At 60.1% G+C, this 18,898-nt stretch overlaps 1 protein-coding gene across 5 annotated transcripts in view; it reads right to left on the bottom strand.

Annotated features, from left to right (window-relative positions):
• LOC105471092 (cilia and flagella associated protein 46) overlaps nt 1–18,898 on the bottom strand; it is a 125,100-nt gene that overhangs the window by 95,686 nt on the left and 10,516 nt on the right. For all 5 annotated transcript variants that reach the window (XR_011607560.1, XM_024789507.2, XM_024789503.2 and 2 more), the window contains exons 9-19: nt 17,438–17,537; nt 13,788–13,886; nt 11,922–12,112; nt 10,115–10,343; nt 9,742–9,862; nt 7,322–7,445; nt 6,593–6,720; nt 5,610–5,737; nt 4,129–4,262; nt 1,307–1,519; nt 916–1,081 (exon numbers count right to left, since the gene is read on the bottom strand). Coding sequence is in view for 4 of the 5 variants with exons in the window: in XM_024789507.2 (XP_024645275.2) it covers nt 916–1,081; nt 1,307–1,519; nt 4,129–4,262; nt 5,610–5,737; nt 6,593–6,720; nt 7,322–7,445; nt 9,742–9,862; nt 10,115–10,343; nt 11,922–12,112; nt 13,788–13,886; nt 17,438–17,537 (1,633 nt within the window). In the remaining variant the exon portion in view is untranslated. The remainder of the gene's footprint in view (nt 1–915; nt 1,082–1,306; nt 1,520–4,128; nt 4,263–5,609; nt 5,738–6,592; nt 6,721–7,321; nt 7,446–9,741; nt 9,863–10,114; nt 10,344–11,921; nt 12,113–13,787; nt 13,887–17,437; nt 17,538–18,898) is intronic.

Raw genomic sequence — 18,898 nt, 5'->3', positions numbered from 1 at the left:
CAGGCTCCAGGAGGTTCCGACTCCCCTGACCCTTTAGGAAACCGGCTTTCTCCCGGGTTCTCTGAGGCTGTTCTGAGTTAGAAACGGGCAGTGGCTTGACACACACTTCGGCAACATCCGTCAACGTGAACACTCCCTTTTCCCTTCCTTTTGGATTACAACAAAATCCAAATTCCGTGGGATAAATGATCCGCCTGGGCCACCAGGATCGTCCCACACACTGGGTCTGCTGCATTTTACTGGGACGGCTGCATTTGTGGGTGACACTGTCCCTGTTTCCCGCTGTTCCAATCCGCCATTTCTGGTTCTATTTCCACTCCCCTCAGCCTGGAGCCCGCCCCGAGGGGAGGCCCACACCCACCCACAGGTCTTGCTTTCCTCTCTCCAGCCCTGGCTTTACTTCCTAGCAAATGGAGCCCCTGACGTTTTACTTCCTAAATTGTTCTTACGTCTGTCACCTCCACTGAGGGCAGTTTGCTCTCCCAGGGCCTTTCCAGGAGACTTCAGAAGCTCAGCCCCAGCCTCCAGCCTCAGGTCTGCAGGGCTCTGTCTCGGTGGGATCAGCTGCCTCCCCGCTCTCTCCCTCCACTCCCGCCCCCTCACACACACACCTCTCTCTCTCTCTCCCCCCCCACCTCTTTCTCTGTCTCTTCTCCTCTCTCTTCTTCTCTCTCCTTTCTCCTCTGTCTTTTCCTCTCTCTCTCTCTTTTCTCTGTCTCTTCTCTCTCCCTGCCTCTCTCTCTCCTTTCTCCTGTCTCTCCTCTCTCTCTCTTATCCTCTTTCCTCTCTCTCTTTTCTCCTCTCTCCTTTCCTCTCTCTCCTCTCACTTCTCCTCTCTTCTCTCTCCTCTCCTCTCTCTGTTCACCTTTCTCTCCCCCCAACCCTGTCTCTCTCTCGGCACCATGGAGGTGCTACCTCCACCGCTGTTTTGATCTCGGAGGTGGCTCCTGCGTCCAGTGGGCTGTGAAACGTGTTTGGTCGCATGAATTTCCTGGACTTCTCAGCAGCCTGGACTGGAATCCAGCTGATGATCAGGCCTCGCGCCAAGGTGTTGCAGAGCGTCACCAGCATCACGGGGTCCCTGGGAGACACGCTTGTCAGAGGGAATCTTGGCCCCCGCAGGCCACACCCCGATCCCATGCACAGAGTCCTCAGGTCGCGGTAGGAGGCCTGAGATGCACGGGTGCCCACGACCCTCCTCTGCTGGGACGCAGAGGGCCACGGAGCGCAGCTGCCTGCTTTTGTTCCGGGGTCTCCCGAGGGAAGAAGCCCCTCCTTGCATGACCGCAGCACCGCCCACACACACCCACTGTGGCCCGTGGCCTTGACGATGCTCAGGAGGTGGTACAGGGCGTCCACCAGCTCCTTCTGCCGCCCGGCCAGGATCAGGTGGTGGTTGTGGTTCAGGACGTAGACCACAGCGTTCTGTACGATCCACGCCTCCTGGATCTCCTGTCCGATCTCCGCGGAGCGTAGCCAGTTATTCATGGCATACTGGGATAGACTCTCCACCCAGGTTCTGCAAAATGAGCACGTCAAGCCCTTCATGCAGGGTGCCCAGTCCCGGGGCCGGGACCAGGACGGCCAAGCGCTTCATGCAGGGTGCCCAGCCCCGGGGCCGGGACCAGGACGGCCAAGCCCTTCATGCAGGGTCCCCAGCCCCGGGGCCGGGACCAGGACGGCCAAGCCCTTCATGCAGGGTCCCCAGCCCCGGGGCCGGGACCAGGACGGCCAAGCGCTTCATGCAGGGTGCCCAGCCCCGGGGCCGGGACCAGGACAGCCAAGCCCTTCATGCAGGGTGCCCAGCCCGGGGGCCAGGACCAGGACAGCCTGTAAGGGACCAGGCTGCAGGCGGGAAGCGGGTGGGGGCGGGTGGGCGTCGACCAAACTCCATCTGCATTCACAGCGCTCCTGCCACTGGCACTCCCGCCTGAGCCCCGCCTCCCGTCCCATCAGCAGCGCGTTCCACTCTCATGGGAGGGCCAACCACACTGCCAGCTGCGCTTTCCGAGGATCTAGGCTGCGCGCTCCTTGTGAGAACCGAACCAACGCCTGACAGTCTGAGGTGGAAGCAGCTTCACCCCGGGACCAGACTCCCCCGAGCCAGTCCATGGAAAAACTGTCTCCCACAAAACCAGTGCCCGGGGCTAACACAGCTGGGGACGGCTGCCTACGTGTGAAACAGTCTTTCCCACCCGTCCTCTCTAAAGACAGTGTAGACTCTTCTACGAGACTCCCTTGTTTCCGGAAGTCTGTGGAGCCCTGGGCTCAGAAAGGGGCTCCTGTGGGGGCTGCACGGGGCGGAGACACTCTGCCCCACCCTCCACCCAGCCCCCCATAGCCTGCGCGCTCCACCTGAAGCACTGGGGCCCAGCCTGGTGCTCCCCATTCCCAGCGGCCCCCTCGTTCCAGTTTGTCCTCATCCTCCCTGGACACCTCCAACAGCCCCAGCTGGTTCCCATGGCCACGAGCACTCACACCTGCCACGGGACCCCCGCTCACCTGCAAACTTCCGGCCCCCGGCCCGAGGCTGCGTCCAGCCACACTGCAGCTGCCTCGTGCCTCCTGGCCTTGCTCCACACTGCAAAGCGCCGCCCTCCCTCCTGCCCAAGCGAGCATCTTCCTCTTCCTCCCCACCTGAATTACGCCCTTCCCCAGGGAGCCGGCACACGGAGCGCAGGGCAGTCAGCCTTCACTCAGCAGTGTGGACGTGGACAGGGTCTGTCCGTCCCACTAGACCAGGCTGGGCAAACAGCATTTTGGACTTTGCAAGCTCCACATAGTCTTCACTATATTTTTTCTATTTTGTTTTACAAATTTAAAAGTGTCAAAGCCACTCTCAGCTCACAGGCTACAAACAGCTTGAGCCCTGATTTTCAGACTCTCCTCTGTCTATGAGCAGGCCCAGCAGGAGTGCAGAGCCCTGCCCAGCCTTGGGCCTTGGGATGCCTGGAAAGGCATCCGGAGCCCCTGCCTGAAATGATGGGGCTGTGAGGGCTGGGAGCCTGGGGCCGGCCTGGGCCAGGCAGCTCCTCACAGAGCCCAGAGCTGCTACAGGAGACGGGATCCCGAGAGGCCAAGACAAAGGCCGCCTGCGGCCGTCATCGTCATTGCTGCTGCCTGACCACCTCTTCCCTCCAAAGGGCTTGGCTGGGTGGCTCCAGGCGTGCACAGCAAGCAGGGACAGCTGACTTTCCTTCTGCCCCGTGTGACCGGTGAGGACAGGGACGCTGTGCCCAGCTTCTGTTGCATGGATGGTCGGGACACCCAAGGTTACCACGTTCATGTGCTTGGCGCAGCTGCATCGGAGGGATAAGTCCCCGTGTCCTACGCACGGTAAGCAACTATAGTTTACGGGGATGCTGGGAGGGGGACACTGAACGTCCCCAACAGCGAGAAACAACGCACGTCCAACACGACGGATTCACTAATTACCCAGATCTGATCACCACATTACATGGATCAAAACGTCACTATGCACCCCAGAAACATTAAATTATTACTTGTCAATTAAAAAAATAAGTTAAAAATATTTAATTTTAGATTAAAAATAGGTAAAAACCATCACTGCTGGTAAAGCACTCCAATTTCATGATTGTTTCTGAACTTGGAGCCTCATGTCGGCAAATCCCGTGAGATGTTCTGTACAAACTAATTTTGCATATTGACACACAAGGAGTTTTCGAGGCCAAGGCAGTCCTTGATGGCTTTTCCCACAATAGGAGGGAGAGCAGAGCTTTTCCTCTGAGCAAATACAGAAGCTGCTCCTTCTATTTCCTGCCACGAAGACCGAAGACCACCTCCCCACAGCTGCCTTTCATGCACCATCAGAGGGACCGACGAGAGTGACACGGTGGAAAAGACACTCGTGAACTTCTCCTCGTAGTGACAACAAACGATGCCCGGGGTCTTGCTAGGAACAACTGCTAAAAACAAGTGAGGCCACATCACCCCGTTTCCTCTTTCATGGTCTCAATGTCATTTACATGACAGTGGACACTTCCCCGACACGAGAAGCCTGTGTCCTTACGAATGCGAAGGGCGTCCCTCCCTACGCCAGGCTGAGTGCAGGGCACCCTCTGACCCACGGCCCGGGCAGTGCTCAAGGCCACCGTCGCCTCTGCCCACCTGTATGTGATCCACTCGGCATTCGCCTCCGGGGGCTCAGGCACGTAGCCGGCTGGGTGCTGGCTCAGGTCTTCTGGGGGGATGGCCCGGTCATTCAGCTCTACACCTTCTGACCGCAGCAAATGAACCGTGGCCTGCAAAACACACATGCAGTGGGAGGGGTTGTGGGTGGAGCACGGGCCAGCCCCAGACAGGAAACACACATGCCCTTCCCTCAGCTCTGATCTGAAAATGCCAAGCACAGGCTGGGAGAACCATCTGCTGCGCCCTTTCCAAGCCGGGCCTGCCCCGACAGCCACTCCAGGTACTAAAGCCCGTCCCTCGCAGACTTTCTCCACCCATCAGCACGAGGGTCAGGGAAGAGAAGGTCCTTCCAGAGCACCGCACACCCCAGCGGCCCCGAAGGACCAACAGCGGCTTCCTGGTATCAGCAGACACCGGCCAGCATTTGCATTTCTCCTACATCATCATTACGTTTTAAATGCTTGAGGGGAAAGGGTTGCACTGGCCTGTGGAGTGTGCACAAGCACATGGCACAGAACCGTGGCCTCTGCTGGCTCTGGTTCTGCCATCTGACCTCTGGCTCCCTGAGCAGAGGGGTCTGTGCCGCTTCTCACCCTGACCCCAGCTGAGCCCATGGGCCTGGCACTTGGGAGCCACTCGGCGGACATACTCCATAAATCTGCAGGTGCCCTGCCCTCCGAGGCTGATGGCCATGCAGCCACTGAGCCAGTCCACAGACATCTAACCGAGAGTGGCTCTGGGAACTCTGAAGTCACACAGTGTCACAAAGGCCACGCTCATGTTGCCGCAGCGCAGTGACTGCGAGCTCAGACCGAGGTCCCAGGGCCGGGTTTGGATCCCACTCTGCCATTTCCACCTGCTGACTTTGGGCAGGGCGAGCCCGGGCGTCTCTGAGCCTGCGTGGGAGGAACAGGCCTGGCGGCCCCATGGCAGGGGCCCCGGACATCACGCCACATTCAATGCACTTCTGCAGCAAATGCCGAGGTCCCATCCCCCCGCGGAGCGGCGGTCGCCATGTGTCATCCACACAACTGCAGATTCACCACTCGGAAATGATTCCCAAGAGAAACTTACACCCATGCACATTTTGGGTTATATTTTTCTCCTAGAAAATCTCCCAAGAATCCAGGAAGTTTTCCCTCCCTCATATTTGTTTTATTTGAAGCACAGAAGGTTCTATGACGATAAATATCTGCAGTGGGTTAACAGGCCATGTGGACACCAACGCCTGCTCTACAGAGGTTGTGCGGATGCAGGAAAGCAACCCTCCAACGCTGTGGTGCAGGGACGCACCTAGGCCCGACAGCCCCACCCCCAGGACACACCTCAGCCCCGACAGCCCCACCCCTAGGACACACCTCAGCCCCAACGACCCCATCTCCACGACGCACCTCAGCCCCGACGACCCCACCCCCAGGACACACCTCAGCCCCGACGACCCCACCCCCAGGACGCACCTCAGCACCGATGAACCCCACCTCTGCAAACTTCCGCAGCAGGTCGGGGCACACCTGCCTCTGCAGGGCGACCTCAGGGTGGCTCCAGGTGTCCTGCACCGAGCCGTCCCTACCTCGCCTCTTCTTCCCTGAGAGAAAAAAGGCAGCAGGTAAGGATCATGTTTTTTTCCAGCAAATATATAAAAACACAAGAATTCCTGGCCCATCTTGGAGTGCCTGAGCCTCTCCCCAGCTCCCAGTAGGGTCCACCAAGGTAGGCGGGTGAGCGGGAGGTGGGCAGCTTGCCCAGGAAGGGGCTGGAGGAGCTCTCCGTGGGGTGGCGGAGCTGGGTGTAGTGCTGGCCCCCAGCCAGGGCTCGCTCTTGGCCACATTCCTGCAAATGCTCTTGGCACCTGTGGCTCTCCCAGCTCCTCCTGCATACCCCACCTTCTGGAGGGGTTCCCTCCCTGACTCCTGCAGGACTCCCAGCTCCTCCTGCATAACCCACCTTCTTGAGGGGTTCCCCCCCAACTCCTGCAGGACTCCCAGGCCCCCTGTGCCCATTCTGTCACTTCCCTCGTCCCTCTGGGTCCTGACTGTCCCTGAGACAGGAGCCTCTCCAGGGCCTGGTGCTGACTGATGAGGCTGCCCCACTCACGTCCTGCTCCCGCTGGGCCTGTGGCCACTGCCCTCTGCCTGCAGGCGCCCCGCATGGGCATCTGCTTGCTGGCTGTGGCTGCCCCTGCCTGAGCCTCCGAGGCCCCCAGTGACTGAAGACGGAGCATGATGATGGTGCTTGTGGCTAGGCCGACGCAGCCAGATGTGGCCGCCGCCCCGTGATTGGCAGTCCTGATAATTAGTGGGAACTACTACTACTGTGACTTAGCTATACCCTTTCTCATGTGAAGGCCCCATGGGCTGTCACTGCATGAACCATAACCCTTCCCGCACCCAGAGGGCGGCTGTGGCCAGGCTGGGACGCACTCGTGAGGGCGGGTACAAACCTCTCCGCAGCCTCGACTTCTTCACCTTGACGTTGTCATACAGGAGGCAGAAGCGGCTCGCCGTCCGACAGACGTCCCACACGCCTTGTTTCCGGGCCACTTTGGCCAGCTCTGCCCAAATCTGTATCCTGCTCACCGAGAACCCAAACGAGGGAAAAGTGAGTAGACAAATGTGGCTGCTAAAGTTAGAAAACACCTGGGCTGCCTGCCTGAGAAAAGGCCACTGTGGCTCTGCGGTTTCGAGGTGGCCAGGAGCCCGGTGCTCACACTGGGGACGGCCTGGCGGGCGCATGTCCCGGGGTCGGGTGCAGCTCTCTGCTTCCCCCTGCCAGTCAGCTGTGAGCGGCACCTCCCTTCCCTGTGGTGAGAAGAAAGGCCGTGCAATCCACTGCACGGAGCAGGCCTCCTGGGGGCGGTACCGCAGGGTTGGTACCAAAAATCAGCCTGCTCTGGTCACAGGCGCTGCGTGTCCTCCGAGTGACAGCAGTGACAGGCGGGACAGGGCGGCCGCACACCTCACAGGCCGTGGCTGTCATCACAGGCTGGGGGGTCCCATCTATGTCGGGACCCCCAGGCGGGGACCTCCTCCCACCATCCTGGAGCAGGTGACCTGGTGTGTCCCCAGACAGCCACACACGGGGTCAGCTCGGCCGCCACAGACGCTGGCTCTTGGGCTGAGCGACCCCCAGGCAGGGCTCTGTGTGGCGCTCTGGCCTCTTCCTCGCTCACCTCTCCTTGCTGTTTTCGTTGCCCAGGCGCCGCAGGTGCCCGGCAGCTTTGTCCACGCTGACGATGTGGTGCCGCGCCTTTGCACAAAGGTAGGTGAACCGGCCCCTGCTCTTCCCGGTGGAGACTGGGACAGAAAGGCACAGGCAGGTGTTGGGGCTGCTGGCAAAGGGCCGGGGACGCGCCCATCAGGAACCAGCGCCCCGCGCCGGCGCCGGGGTGGCCACGCCCAGGTGGTGGCTGCAGGGGCCCTAGATCCCTGGCTCCCGGGAGCAGAGCTGCAGAGTGGCATTGCCTGTGTCTCCCGCCGGCGACGAGGCCGAGCCAGTGCTCCTCTGAGTGGGGGAGGCTCCAGGAACCTCGGAGCAGTCTGCCAAGATCCTCCCGCTGCTCTGCTGGCTGCGCTGCCTAGCTGACGTCCAAGCAGGGGCGCCCGGCCTCAGACTCCCGCGCTCCCACCCAGCCCCTGTGTAGCACCCCAAGGCCCAGCAGTTTTATCTGCATGACGCCAGAGGTTCCGAATCACCACTCCTTTTCCTGGCAAATAAATCACAAGCACCCGGAACTCAGCTCCACACCCAGAACTCAGCTCCACACCCTGAGGGGCCTCCTGTGCATGGGCGACCCCGGGGACTGGGCCTCCCCTGGCTGGTGTCTACCCTCTCGGCCGGCACAGGGGTTCACCTTCAGGAGCCACTCAAGGGTATCCTCCCCTGGAGCCCGCACCACCCTCACTGCCCCTGGGCAGGGCCCCGCAGCACCTCATGCTGGGTGTAGGGTGCTGTCCTCCTGCTGGGTGTAGGGTGCTGTCCTCCTGCTGGGTGTAGGGTCCTGGGTGTACGGTGCTGTCTCAGCCCCACAGCCAGCAGGTGGACATGCACCTGACCCCCAGGCGGCCAGCAGCACACGCCCATGAATGAAAGGAGTCAGGAAGGCAAAATAGGTGCGTCCGGGTCCTACTGGTGGATCTGCAGCTGCTCCTCAAACTTATTAGGGCAAAATGAAAGCACAGGTGCGGCAGCATCTGAGGGCGGTGGATGACGAGGCGGTGACCCCTCCCCTCTCCAAGAGCGACCAACCTTCCCTTGCAGGACACGACCCACCCTGCATCTGCCCATCTCCTTGTCTCAGACCCGAGACATGACCCAGCGTCTCCATTCCCAACCACCGTCTCCGCAGGCTGCAGTCTGGGTGACGCCTGCTTCATCGTGCTGGGCGAAAGCCGCCAGCTGCTGGGCACTGAGCTGGAGGGAGGCCTGGCGGCAGCCCCCAGCAGAACCCTTAAGGGACCAGTGGGAAGGGCTCCTAAGCCAGGCCCAGCCTGGCCCCTGCACTGGGCTGAAGAGAGTGGGACCGCCTGCGTTCCCAGAGCCACTGGCGAGTGCCCAGAGAAGCTGGGGCAGTGGGGGTGCAATACACCCCCGAACCCTGGCTCAGTCCCTGCACGTGGGCCGCATGGCCCCATGTCCCACTACCCGAAGCCAGCTCAGGGTCTCCCCAGGACAGATGTGATGGCTTCAGCTTTGACCCCCGTGATCCAGGGAGCCCTGTACTGTGCCTCTGGCTCAACCCCACTCCCCAGAGCAGGGTGTGTTGAAGTCCTCGCCCCCAGGACCTGAGTATGACCTTCTTTGGAGGTAATCTGGGTCAAATGAGGTCGCCAGGGTGGACCCTAGTCCAGTCTGACTGGTATCCTCCTTCTTTTTTTTTTTTTTTTTTTGAGACAGAGTCTCGCTCTGCCGCCCAGGCTGTGGCCGGATCTCAGCTCACTGCAAGCTCCATCTCCCGGGTTCACGCCATTCTCCTGCCTCAGCCTCCCGAGTAGCTGGGACTACAGGCGCCCGCCACCTCGCCCGGCTAATTTTTTGTATTTTTTTTTTTTTAGTAGAGACGGGGTTTCACCGTGTTAGCCAGGATGGTCTCGATCTCCTGACCTCGTGATCCACCCATCTCGGCCTCCCAAAGTGCTGGGATTACAGGCTTGAGCCACTGCGCCCGGCCCTGACTGGTATCCTTCTAAGAGGAGGAAACGAGGACACAGACCCCCAGAAGGAACGGCCCTGAGGACGCAGGGAGGAGACAGTGTCCACAAGCCAAGGAGCCCTCAGGGGGAACCAGCCCTGCCCACGCCTTGACTTCCAGCCTGGGACTGGGAGGAGTGAGTTCCTGTTGTCTAAGCAGCAGAGCCCGTGGGGTCTGTCCTAGCAGCCGGGGCACCCGACATGGCTGGTGTGTGCACAGAAGACCCTTGCTGGGCTTTGCCAGACCCGGCAGGCCGAGATCGGGGGACACTGCTGGTGCACAGTCCTTGCACATCCAGGGGCCGTGGTAGGGAGCATGGGGACTGGGGAAACCCCGGGGCAGCCTCGGAGCTATTCCAAGGCAGATGGTTCCGGGCTGGGAGAGCCCAGTGCGGCGCTCACCTTTGGCCTCATTCTCACTGTCCAGCACGATCTGAAACGTGTCGGGGGCTAAGGCCAGGCCTGCATTCACCAGGAGGGCCCGCTTCTTCCTGACGCTGTCCTTTGGGGTAGCTTTTTTTGCCTGTGAAAAGCAGAGACTGATGAGGAAGGGGCCGCTGGACTTTCCGCAGCACCTTCTCCAACTTCTGGAGCCTCCTGGCTGTGGCAGGGCCTGTGTGGTCCTCCTGCTCATAGACACAGTGACAGCTCGGCCCCAGGCCTCCTCGCCTCAGGTGGCCCTAGGCAGCTCCCGCCCTGCCGTGCCTTCAAAGCCCAGCCCCGGCCCCATGCTGGGGTTACAGCACCCAGCCTCCCTCACCTCCCCGGGCAGCACCTGCTCGATGGCCATGATGGCCTTGTCCTCTGCACGCTCGGGGGCCTGGTATAGTGTGGTGCACAGGCGCAGCCGGGTGGAGGCCATCTGGAGCCTGTCCTCGTAGAGGCCCAGGGTGTCCAGGCGCGCGGCTTTCCGGAGGTGCTCCATGGCGGGCTCCAGCCGGTCCTCGTCCTCCTCGATCTGCGCCATCTCCATGTGCACTTGGCAGCGGAGCAGCGTCATGAGGCTGTGGGGGTGGTGCGGCATCAGGGGCCCTGGCGGGGCTGAGGCTGTGTCGGGCTGGGGTCACACCCTCCAGGGGAGGCCTGGAGTGGCCCCAGCATGTAGGGGAGGCTTGGTGCCCAGTGCCCCTGGCTTTCCGCCATCCTTTCAGTGATGCCCCGCCTGGCCCTGGGGACTCACAAATGGGGACAAGGAGAGAAGACCATGCAGACCCCGGAGGCCTCGGCAACTCACGACAGCAGCCCCGGAAGGAAACCTGGGCGCTAGTGCAAGACTGCCCGGCTCTCTGCTGGGGACAACTTCCTGAAGCGTGGGGCGCAGTTCCCACAGGCCACGGCGGCAGAGGTCAGGGTGCAGGGCTGCGAGGAAGGCTAGGGTCTAGAGAGGAAGGGCTGCGCAGAGCAGCCCAACCAGCCCGTGTGGAGGTGCCCTGGAACCCCTGGCCTCAAGCAGCCGTGTAGGGGTGCCCCAGATCCCCTGGGCTCGAGCAGCCTGTGGGGTGCCTGGAACCCCTGGGCTCGAGCAGGCTGCGTGTGCACAGGAGTGCACGTGTGCCAGGCCTGAGAAGCGGTTCTGGGGCAGCTGAGCCAGGGTCCGGGTTCATTCTCAGCTATGGGAAGTTGAAGGATGGCCCAGGGGGGTGTGAGGGGTGTGGTCACCATGTTTCAGGGTGTGTATCTGTGTGAACTGAGCCGGAGTGATGCTGGCCTGACACAGACTGTGCTAAGGGGTGCGTGTTCTTAGCCCTAGAGAAATCCCCCATTCCTCCAAAAGGTATAGTCGAGAAACCAAGAAGCCAACAGAGGAAATGAAATAGAATTCTAGAAAAAGTCAGGGAGCCCCAGAGAAGGTGGGAGGGAGCTGTGGCAGTGCAGGGAGGTAGCAGACAGGGAGCTGGGGCTGAGCTGGTGGTCTCAGAGTCAAAACCATACTGACAGCAATGAAGAGGCTGAGCCCTCCCAACAAGAAACAGGTCCTGAGACCAGGGCTGTGGTTCTCCAGCCACCCTGGGACCAGGCTCTGCAACATCTTGTGGCTGCCCTTGCCCCCAGTACCAGTCTCCTGCCCACCACGGCCCACCCAGATGCCTGCTGCCTGCCCGCCACGGTCCACCCGGACGCCTGCCGCCTGCCCGCCATGGCCCACCTAGATGCTTACCACTTGCTACCACGCTGGCCCCAGCATTCCTGTCACCCCTGAGGACACACCGTGCTCTTCCGGGACGCTGGGCCCTCTGAGCACTCCTGTCTCACCCAAGATGACCCAAGTCCCATGGGGCCACAACCAGCCCCCCACTCTCAGCTTCTGTGGCCATGACAGTCCCCTTCAATGGAGGCTTGAGGGGCACAGATGCCCGTGAGACACAGCTGAGTCTGCTTCTTCCTCTGGCCCCACCAGTGCTCCACACAGAGGACCCGGCATGCCTGGCCCTGAGCAGAGGCAGAGGGTGGCCCTTACTGAGTACGGGGAGTCTGCTGCTTGTGGCACTGGCATGGCAAGGGGGCTTGGGCCACCTTCTCCTCCTCTGTTTCCTCATGCACCACCCGCTCTGTGGAGGACACGGCGCAGGTGCGCGCCCCACCTGTCCACCTTCTCCAGCACGTCCGCGACGCCCGCCAGGGGCTTCCGCAGGTGGTGCCGCAGGTTGTGCTGCAGCAGGGGCAGGCAGGTGTTCCACTGCGTGGTGCACACCACGTGGATGACCCGGGGGTCGCCCAGGCGGACGGCTCGCTGCAGCGCGACGTCTAGTCTCTGTATGATATCCAGCTGGGCCTGCGGAGAAGACGTGGGCGATTCTATGGAGGTTGCTGGCTTGAGCTGCAGGGCTGGGGCGGGACATGTGCAGGGCACGCTGAGAACTCAGGCCCTAAATTCATCACCCTGCGTGGTGCCATGCTCAAATCTGTCCGTGAAAATGGCCAGAGTGACTCTAGGAGGAAGTGGATGTCTCACAAGATAGCACACGCAGGAGGCTTGGCCGTACGCACATATCGTGGGTGCGCCCGCCTCCCGTGTGTGGACTCAGTGGCGGCTGCTCCCTTCCTGATCCCGTCTCTTTCCAGGGGCCTGTGCCCACGACACTTCCCACCCCCAGAATGTCTCCTCCGGTCTGTGCTACACGGGCCCTTCCCAGGACAAAGGCTTAGGCCAGGATTTCAGTGGAGCCAGTGTCCCCACACTCCCACCTCCCACAAGCCCTTCTGGGCCGCCCACTGCCCTGGGCTCACTTGGCCATGTCCCCACAGCCTGTGGCTTCCACAGGGGCCTCGCCCTCATGCTGCCCCTGGGCTGGGTGGAGCCTGCACCTCACAACCCCATCCTGCCCCTTGGCTGCTGGGTCTGAAAGCCTCGTACGCCGGTGCCGGCCCCACCGAGATCCTCAGCAGGTGAGGCGGGGGAAGCAGCCGTACACCCCAGAGTGCCACAGCCACAAGCAGCCTCTGTTCACTTTCACGACAAAGTGCAGCAGCCAAAGTGTCTGGAAATCATTCCTTAAACGAACTCTCACTAAGCGCCTACCACACGCCTGGCACCAGTGCACAGCAAGAGTCAAAAACCTCCCACGAGACGCTCAGCCCCGCGGAGCAGACCCAGGAGCAAGTCCACAGAGGCGTCGGCACCTGCCGGGCCGTGATACGTGCGCCAGGCGGTGCGGGCTGAGGGTGGGTGCCTTAGGAGTGGGGGCGGGGAAGGCCTCCCAGCTGCTCTGCTCATCCCCCGCCCCGGCACCTCCGGCACTGACCCACGTGCCCCTGGCTCCTCTGTGCCCAGCGGGGCCTTGTACTGCCTGGCTGACAGGACTCGAGGGCTCCCGGGCCGACCCGCCACACTTGCCGTGGCACCATGTCAGGGCTGCATACCTCCATTCTGTCAGGTTTTTGTTCATCTTTTAACCGGGAAATTCTTACTGAGGAAGAGTCTAAAATGATTTCTAAATCCTTTCGTGGCAGTGGCTGCTATTCCGGAGCCTGCCGTCTCAGACAGCAGGACGGAGGTGGGTCAGGCTCACGTGCCTATAATTGGCAGCTGACCCCAGGGCCGGCGATGGCTTCTGCCCCTCGTCATTAGGACGCCTTCCCGGACTCAAGTGAGGCTGGCAGAAAGCCCTCGTGGAGACGCATGGCCGTCCCCCTGTCCTCCCGGGCAGGCATCACCACATGGCGGGGAGGGGGCAGCTCTGCAGGGACTGCAGGAGGAGGGTCAGAGGGAGTCACATCCCAGCCCCCACCTATACGACCCCAACCCACCAAGGAGGCCTGTGGGCCCCTCTGCATGGGAGAGGAAGTGTGGCACTGGAGGCTGGACTCACACCCGCTGTCACGGGAGCCAGGGCGAGTCCAGCAGTGGGGTCCAGGCCGTGTCCCCAGCACCCTCAAGCCTGGGACACACTCAACTCGCACCGAGTTCCCAGAATCTGCAAAATAATGCCAGGTGTACGACTCCTGACCTCAACAGCCGCTCGGATGTACATTTTCATCTGATTTTCAAGTCTTAAAGCTTCTGATTCACACTCCAGACATTCTATTTCAATCAGCTTCCCAGGATCCTGCAGATATACACAGTTTTTGAAAAGATGGAGATCTGTAAGGGAAGCAGCTGTGCACATTCATGAACTTCAGAGGCATTTAAAATATGACTGGGTAGAGGTTTAACAAATACAAGTCATACGATGACACACAGACACCTACGACGCAGAGGTTTAAGTGAGGAAGCCATGTTTTCAGCTACACCAACTCCTCGCCTGCCTGCAGGCCCTACCGCCTGAGAGCGGCAGGGGAGGGTCCTGACTTTGCCCTTTTCAGAGGCCTTGTCCCGGCCCCCAACACCTGGTACCCAGGCCTCAGCCAGGCGGCTTGGGGGCCCGGGGCTGCGCCGAAGTCTGGGAAGCGATGTGTTGTGCGTCATGCTGGGAAGAAAGGCACTCTACCTCCCCTTTCTCCGGGGCTTGCTGAGCTCGGGGAAGACGTCCCCAGGCCTCGGTGGCCTTACAAAAGCTGGGAGCAACATGTCGCTGTCATCCAAAGACCACACCCCTAAACCTGCCCCGCTCGAGGGGTGACACTCCTAAACCCTAAACCTGCCCCGCTCGAGGGGTGACACTCCTAAACCCTAAACCCGCCCTGGCACGAGGGGTGACACCCCTAAACCCTAAACCCGCCCTGGCACGAGGGGTGACACTCCTAAACCCTAAACCCGCCCTGGCACGAGGGGTGACACTCCTAAACCCTAAACCCGCCCTGGCACGAGGGGTGACACTCCTAAACCCTAAACCCGCCCTGGCACGAGGGGTGACACTCCTAAACCCTAAACCCGCCCTGGCACGAGGGGTGACACCCCTAAACCCTAAACCCGCCCTGGCACGAGGGGTGACACCCCTAAACCCTAAACCCGCCCTGGCACGAGGGGTGACACCCCTAAACCCTAAACCCGCCCTGGCACGAGGGGTGACACCCCTAAACCCTAAACCCGCCCTGGCACGAGGGGTGACACCCCTAAACCCTAAACCCGCCCTGGCACGAGGGGTGACACCCCTAAACCCTAAACCCGCCCTGGCACGAGGGGTGACACTCCTAAACCCTAAACCCGCCCTGGCACGAGGGGTGACACCCCTAAACCCTAAACCCGCCCTGGCACGAGGGGTGACACTCCTAAACCCTAAACCCGCCCTGGCACGAGGGGTGACACTCCTAAACCCTAAACCCGCCCTGGCACGAGGGGTGCAGGTCTTCTGGACACAGGAGACTCAAGCTCCTAGTCTGTGAGCGCAGGTGCTGATGGTGTAGCATCTTCACAAACAACAGACACAGACGTCCCAAGAAGCAGGTCCTCGGCAGCAGACTCCTCCGCCCCGGGGAGCGGGTCCTCGGCAGCAGATGTCCGCGAGGATGGGAAGTACCTGCAGCACCTCAGGATGGCTGCACCGCAGTCCTGCACATCTGGGCCTTGGCGCCGGCCAGGATGGAGAGCGCAGGAGGCCGCCACCCCAGGCTGTGTGCCCCCACCTGTCCAGCAGCCGCAAGCCTCCATGCCACTGAGGAAGCTATGCCAGGCTTCACAGGGGTCAGAAAAAGAGCCCCGTGCTTCCCACATGGTCATGGATCTTAAAACTCTTTATGGGGTCCCACAGGTCCGGGCGTCTGCCTGGTTAAATCATTTCCCCCATTCACTCAAGCAATCGTGAAATGTATGACGGTGGATAGTCTTTAAAAATGCACCAAGGCTTCAAAATTAAAAACCATTCATATCCTTAACATTAGCGAGCTTTTAATTCAAAATAAAGCTCATGAGATCCTGAATGTCTACTAGGAGGCTGGCAGGGATAACGAGCCTCCCAGCAGAATGTTCACCTAGAGAAGGTCACTTTCGACCAGCAGTGAGACAGGAGGTAACAGGAGGGCTGGGCCCTGAGGGATGGGCAGAGGCCAACCGGGCAAAGGGCCGGGAGAGCGTCTTCAAGCCAGGGCAGAGGGACATGCTCTGCAGGGGTCACGGGCGGTGGCGGCAGAGTTGGGCTACAGGAGCCTCCCTAACGGCAACCCCACGGCAGCAGGGGCCTGCCCAGGAGCCTCAACCTGGGATACACAAAACGTTGCTTTGAGTTCTACAGCAGCCCTCGGAGATGAGTCCTGTTACTGCTGCCATTTTGCAGCGACAAACCCTGAGGCGCAGGGAGCTGAAGGAAGGGCTGCTGGGGAGGAGGAAGTGGGGCCGGACCTAGGCGTTCCACAGTCATTCTGAACTGGGGACGCTGCGCCATTGAAACCGACAAGATGGAAATGGGGCTCACAGAAGCCAGTAAAGGGCATCAAACACAGGAGCGCCTCCCACGCTGCCCTCATCCTCTGTACTGCACGGGCTGCCGTTTCCAGCCTTGACCACGCTTCCCGCCTGTCTCTCAAGGCCACGTGAACTGCATCTCCTGTTCTGAAACCATTTCCAGATCAGCACAGCCCTCAGTGTGGCTGGCCGGCTCCCCCAGTGCTGAGCCACGGCCGTGTCTCCTGCACCACTGACGGCTCGGTTTACGATTACTCGTGGGTAACCTGGGGCAAAGCACACCGCAGGTGCTCAAGGAAGACACCACGAGGGGAGCCCCAGCACGCGGCTGTGCACCCGAGGGTCCCCCCTTCACTCTCCGTGTGTAAAGCGACACAGTTTGCTCAAAACCACCCGATAAACTGATCCCATTGTCCCTGCTCTGTGGCAGTTCCCGAAAGCATCAGCAAGCCTGACGTCTTCAGTCTTACACACCTTTGGTTGTGTGAAGCTTTTTCTGGAGGGCGGTTCTCTAACGTGTATTCTTAAAATATTAAAAGTGAGCATTCCCTAGTCATTTCATGTAAATACACTCATCTTAGGGAAAAATCCTAAATGCAGCATAATGTTTTAGGCACAAAATGTTCACTGCAGCCCTTTATGTAATTAGCACAAAATGATACAGTAGCCCCCCTTCTCTGAGAGGATATGTTTCAAGACCCCCCAACCCAGTGGAGGCCTGAAACGTGGAGCAGTCCCAAACCCGATGTACACTGTGATTTTTCTAGACAGAAATCCCTATGATAAACTTCAATTTCTAAATTAGGCACAGTATGATATTTATAACAATAACTAATAATAAAATACAACCATAACACTAGGCTGTAATAAAAGTGATGTGGCTGTGGCCTCTCCCTCAAAAAACCTTAATACTTTCATACTGTAGGTGCCTGCAGGTAGCAAACTGCAGAAAGTGAACTGTGGGTAATGAGGCATGGCTGGTGTGACTTACACGTCCAATAATGAGACTGCCGGAGAATGTTCCGGATCATTAGCATCATGACATTTTACACCGTCTGTAAAGTGGACTCTAGAAACAACTGTGGTGCTATGGCCTCGTGGCCACAATAAAGGTAAAGAGAAATGGGCAGGTGTAAAATTGCAAACACCATCGAACCACAGTTGTGCAAAACACAGGAGGAAAGACGGCAACGTGCCAACCACCGACCGAAGCCCTGGGGGCCACGGCCTTGTGAACTGCTTTTCCCTTCTTTGCCTTTTGTCCAAATGCACGGTGAGCAGCCTCCCAACCCCAGGCAACAGTGTCATAAAGCCACTTACTTTGCTTTCCATCTTCTTGAGGTCTGAGAGGCAGTCAGAGGAGATCTCCATGCATTTCAAGGTCAAGGAAAAACGTGCCAGTTCAAAAAGCAAAAGCATTCTGCAAACAAACAAACCAGCCAGCACCGGCTCAATATGGGGAGGCAGCAAATATGGCTGCACGGGAGAATCCAGGTTCCCCATTCAAGCAGAGGCAGGAAAGAAAGGTAGGATAAGAAATAAATAAAGTTAAATTAAATAGTAGAACAGAAGCCCTGCGGGGAGGTCCCAGCAGGGCTTTAAGCTACAGCATCAGAGCCCAGGAGTGTCCCGGGGCCAGCACAGTTGTGGAGGCCGCCCAGGGCCAGGTCCCTACTGGACGCCCTGCTCCTCACTCTCCAGACCTTCAGGTCATGTGCAGAACCCAGGGGAAGCACAGGGAGGATGACATGCGCACTCAAAGCCATGGTCTTGCACAGCAGCTCAGACCCACATCTGCAGCTCAGCGAGGCCAGAGTTCAGGCTCCTCACCACACAGAGCCTGAACCTTCCCCTCCCCACACAGAACCTGGGCCTTTCCCACATTCCTCACACAGAGCCTGGGCCTTTCCCACATTCCCCACACAGAGCCTGGGCCTTTCCCACATTCCCCACACAGAGCCTGGGCCTTTCCCACATTCCCCACACAGAGCCTGGGCCTTTCCCACATTCCTCACACAGAGCCTGGGCCTCCCTGCAGTCCTCATAAAGAGCCTGGGCCTTTCTGCTCCCAACACAGGGCCTGGGCCTTCCCCATACTCCCGACACAGCGCCTGGGCCTCCCTCCTCTCCATACAGAGCCTGGGCCTCTCCACACTCCCCACACACAGCCTGGGCCTTTCTGCTCCCAGTACAGGGCCTGGGCCTTCCCCACACTCCCACACAGAGCCTGGGCCTTCCTCCTCCCCACACACAGCCTGGGCCTTCCCCACACTCCCCACACACAGCCTGGGCCTTCCTCCTCCCGACACACAGCCTGGGCCTTCCCCACACTCCCCACACACAGCCTGGGCCTTCCTCCTCCCGACACAGAGCCTGGGCCCGCCTCCTCCCCACACACAGCCTGGGCCTTCCCCACACTCCCCACACACAGCCTGGGCCTTCCTCCTCCCCACACACAGCCTGGGCCTTCCTCCTCCCCACACACAGCCTGGGCCTTCCCCACACTCCCCACACACAGCCTGGGCCTTCCCCACACTCCCCACACACAGCCTGGGCCTTCCCCACACTCCCCACACACAGCCTGGGCCTTCCCCACACTTCCCACACACAGCCTGGGCCTTCCCCACACTCCCCACACAGAACCTGAGCCTTCTTCCTCCGCACACAGATCCTGGGGTTTCGTCCTCCCTACACAGAGCCTGGGCCTTCCTACCATGCGACAAGCCCGTAGGGGCACCGCCAACCGCACCTGCAGTCACCAATCAGGGTCTGCGCAGAAAT

The sequence above is a fragment of the Macaca nemestrina genome, chromosome 9, assembly GCF_043159975.1.
Source record: "Macaca nemestrina isolate mMacNem1 chromosome 9, mMacNem.hap1, whole genome shotgun sequence".
NCBI lineage: Eukaryota > Metazoa > Chordata > Mammalia > Primates > Cercopithecidae > Macaca > Macaca nemestrina.
The sequence above is the reverse complement of the archived record's forward strand: the minus strand, read 5'-3'. Positions and strand labels throughout refer to the sequence as shown.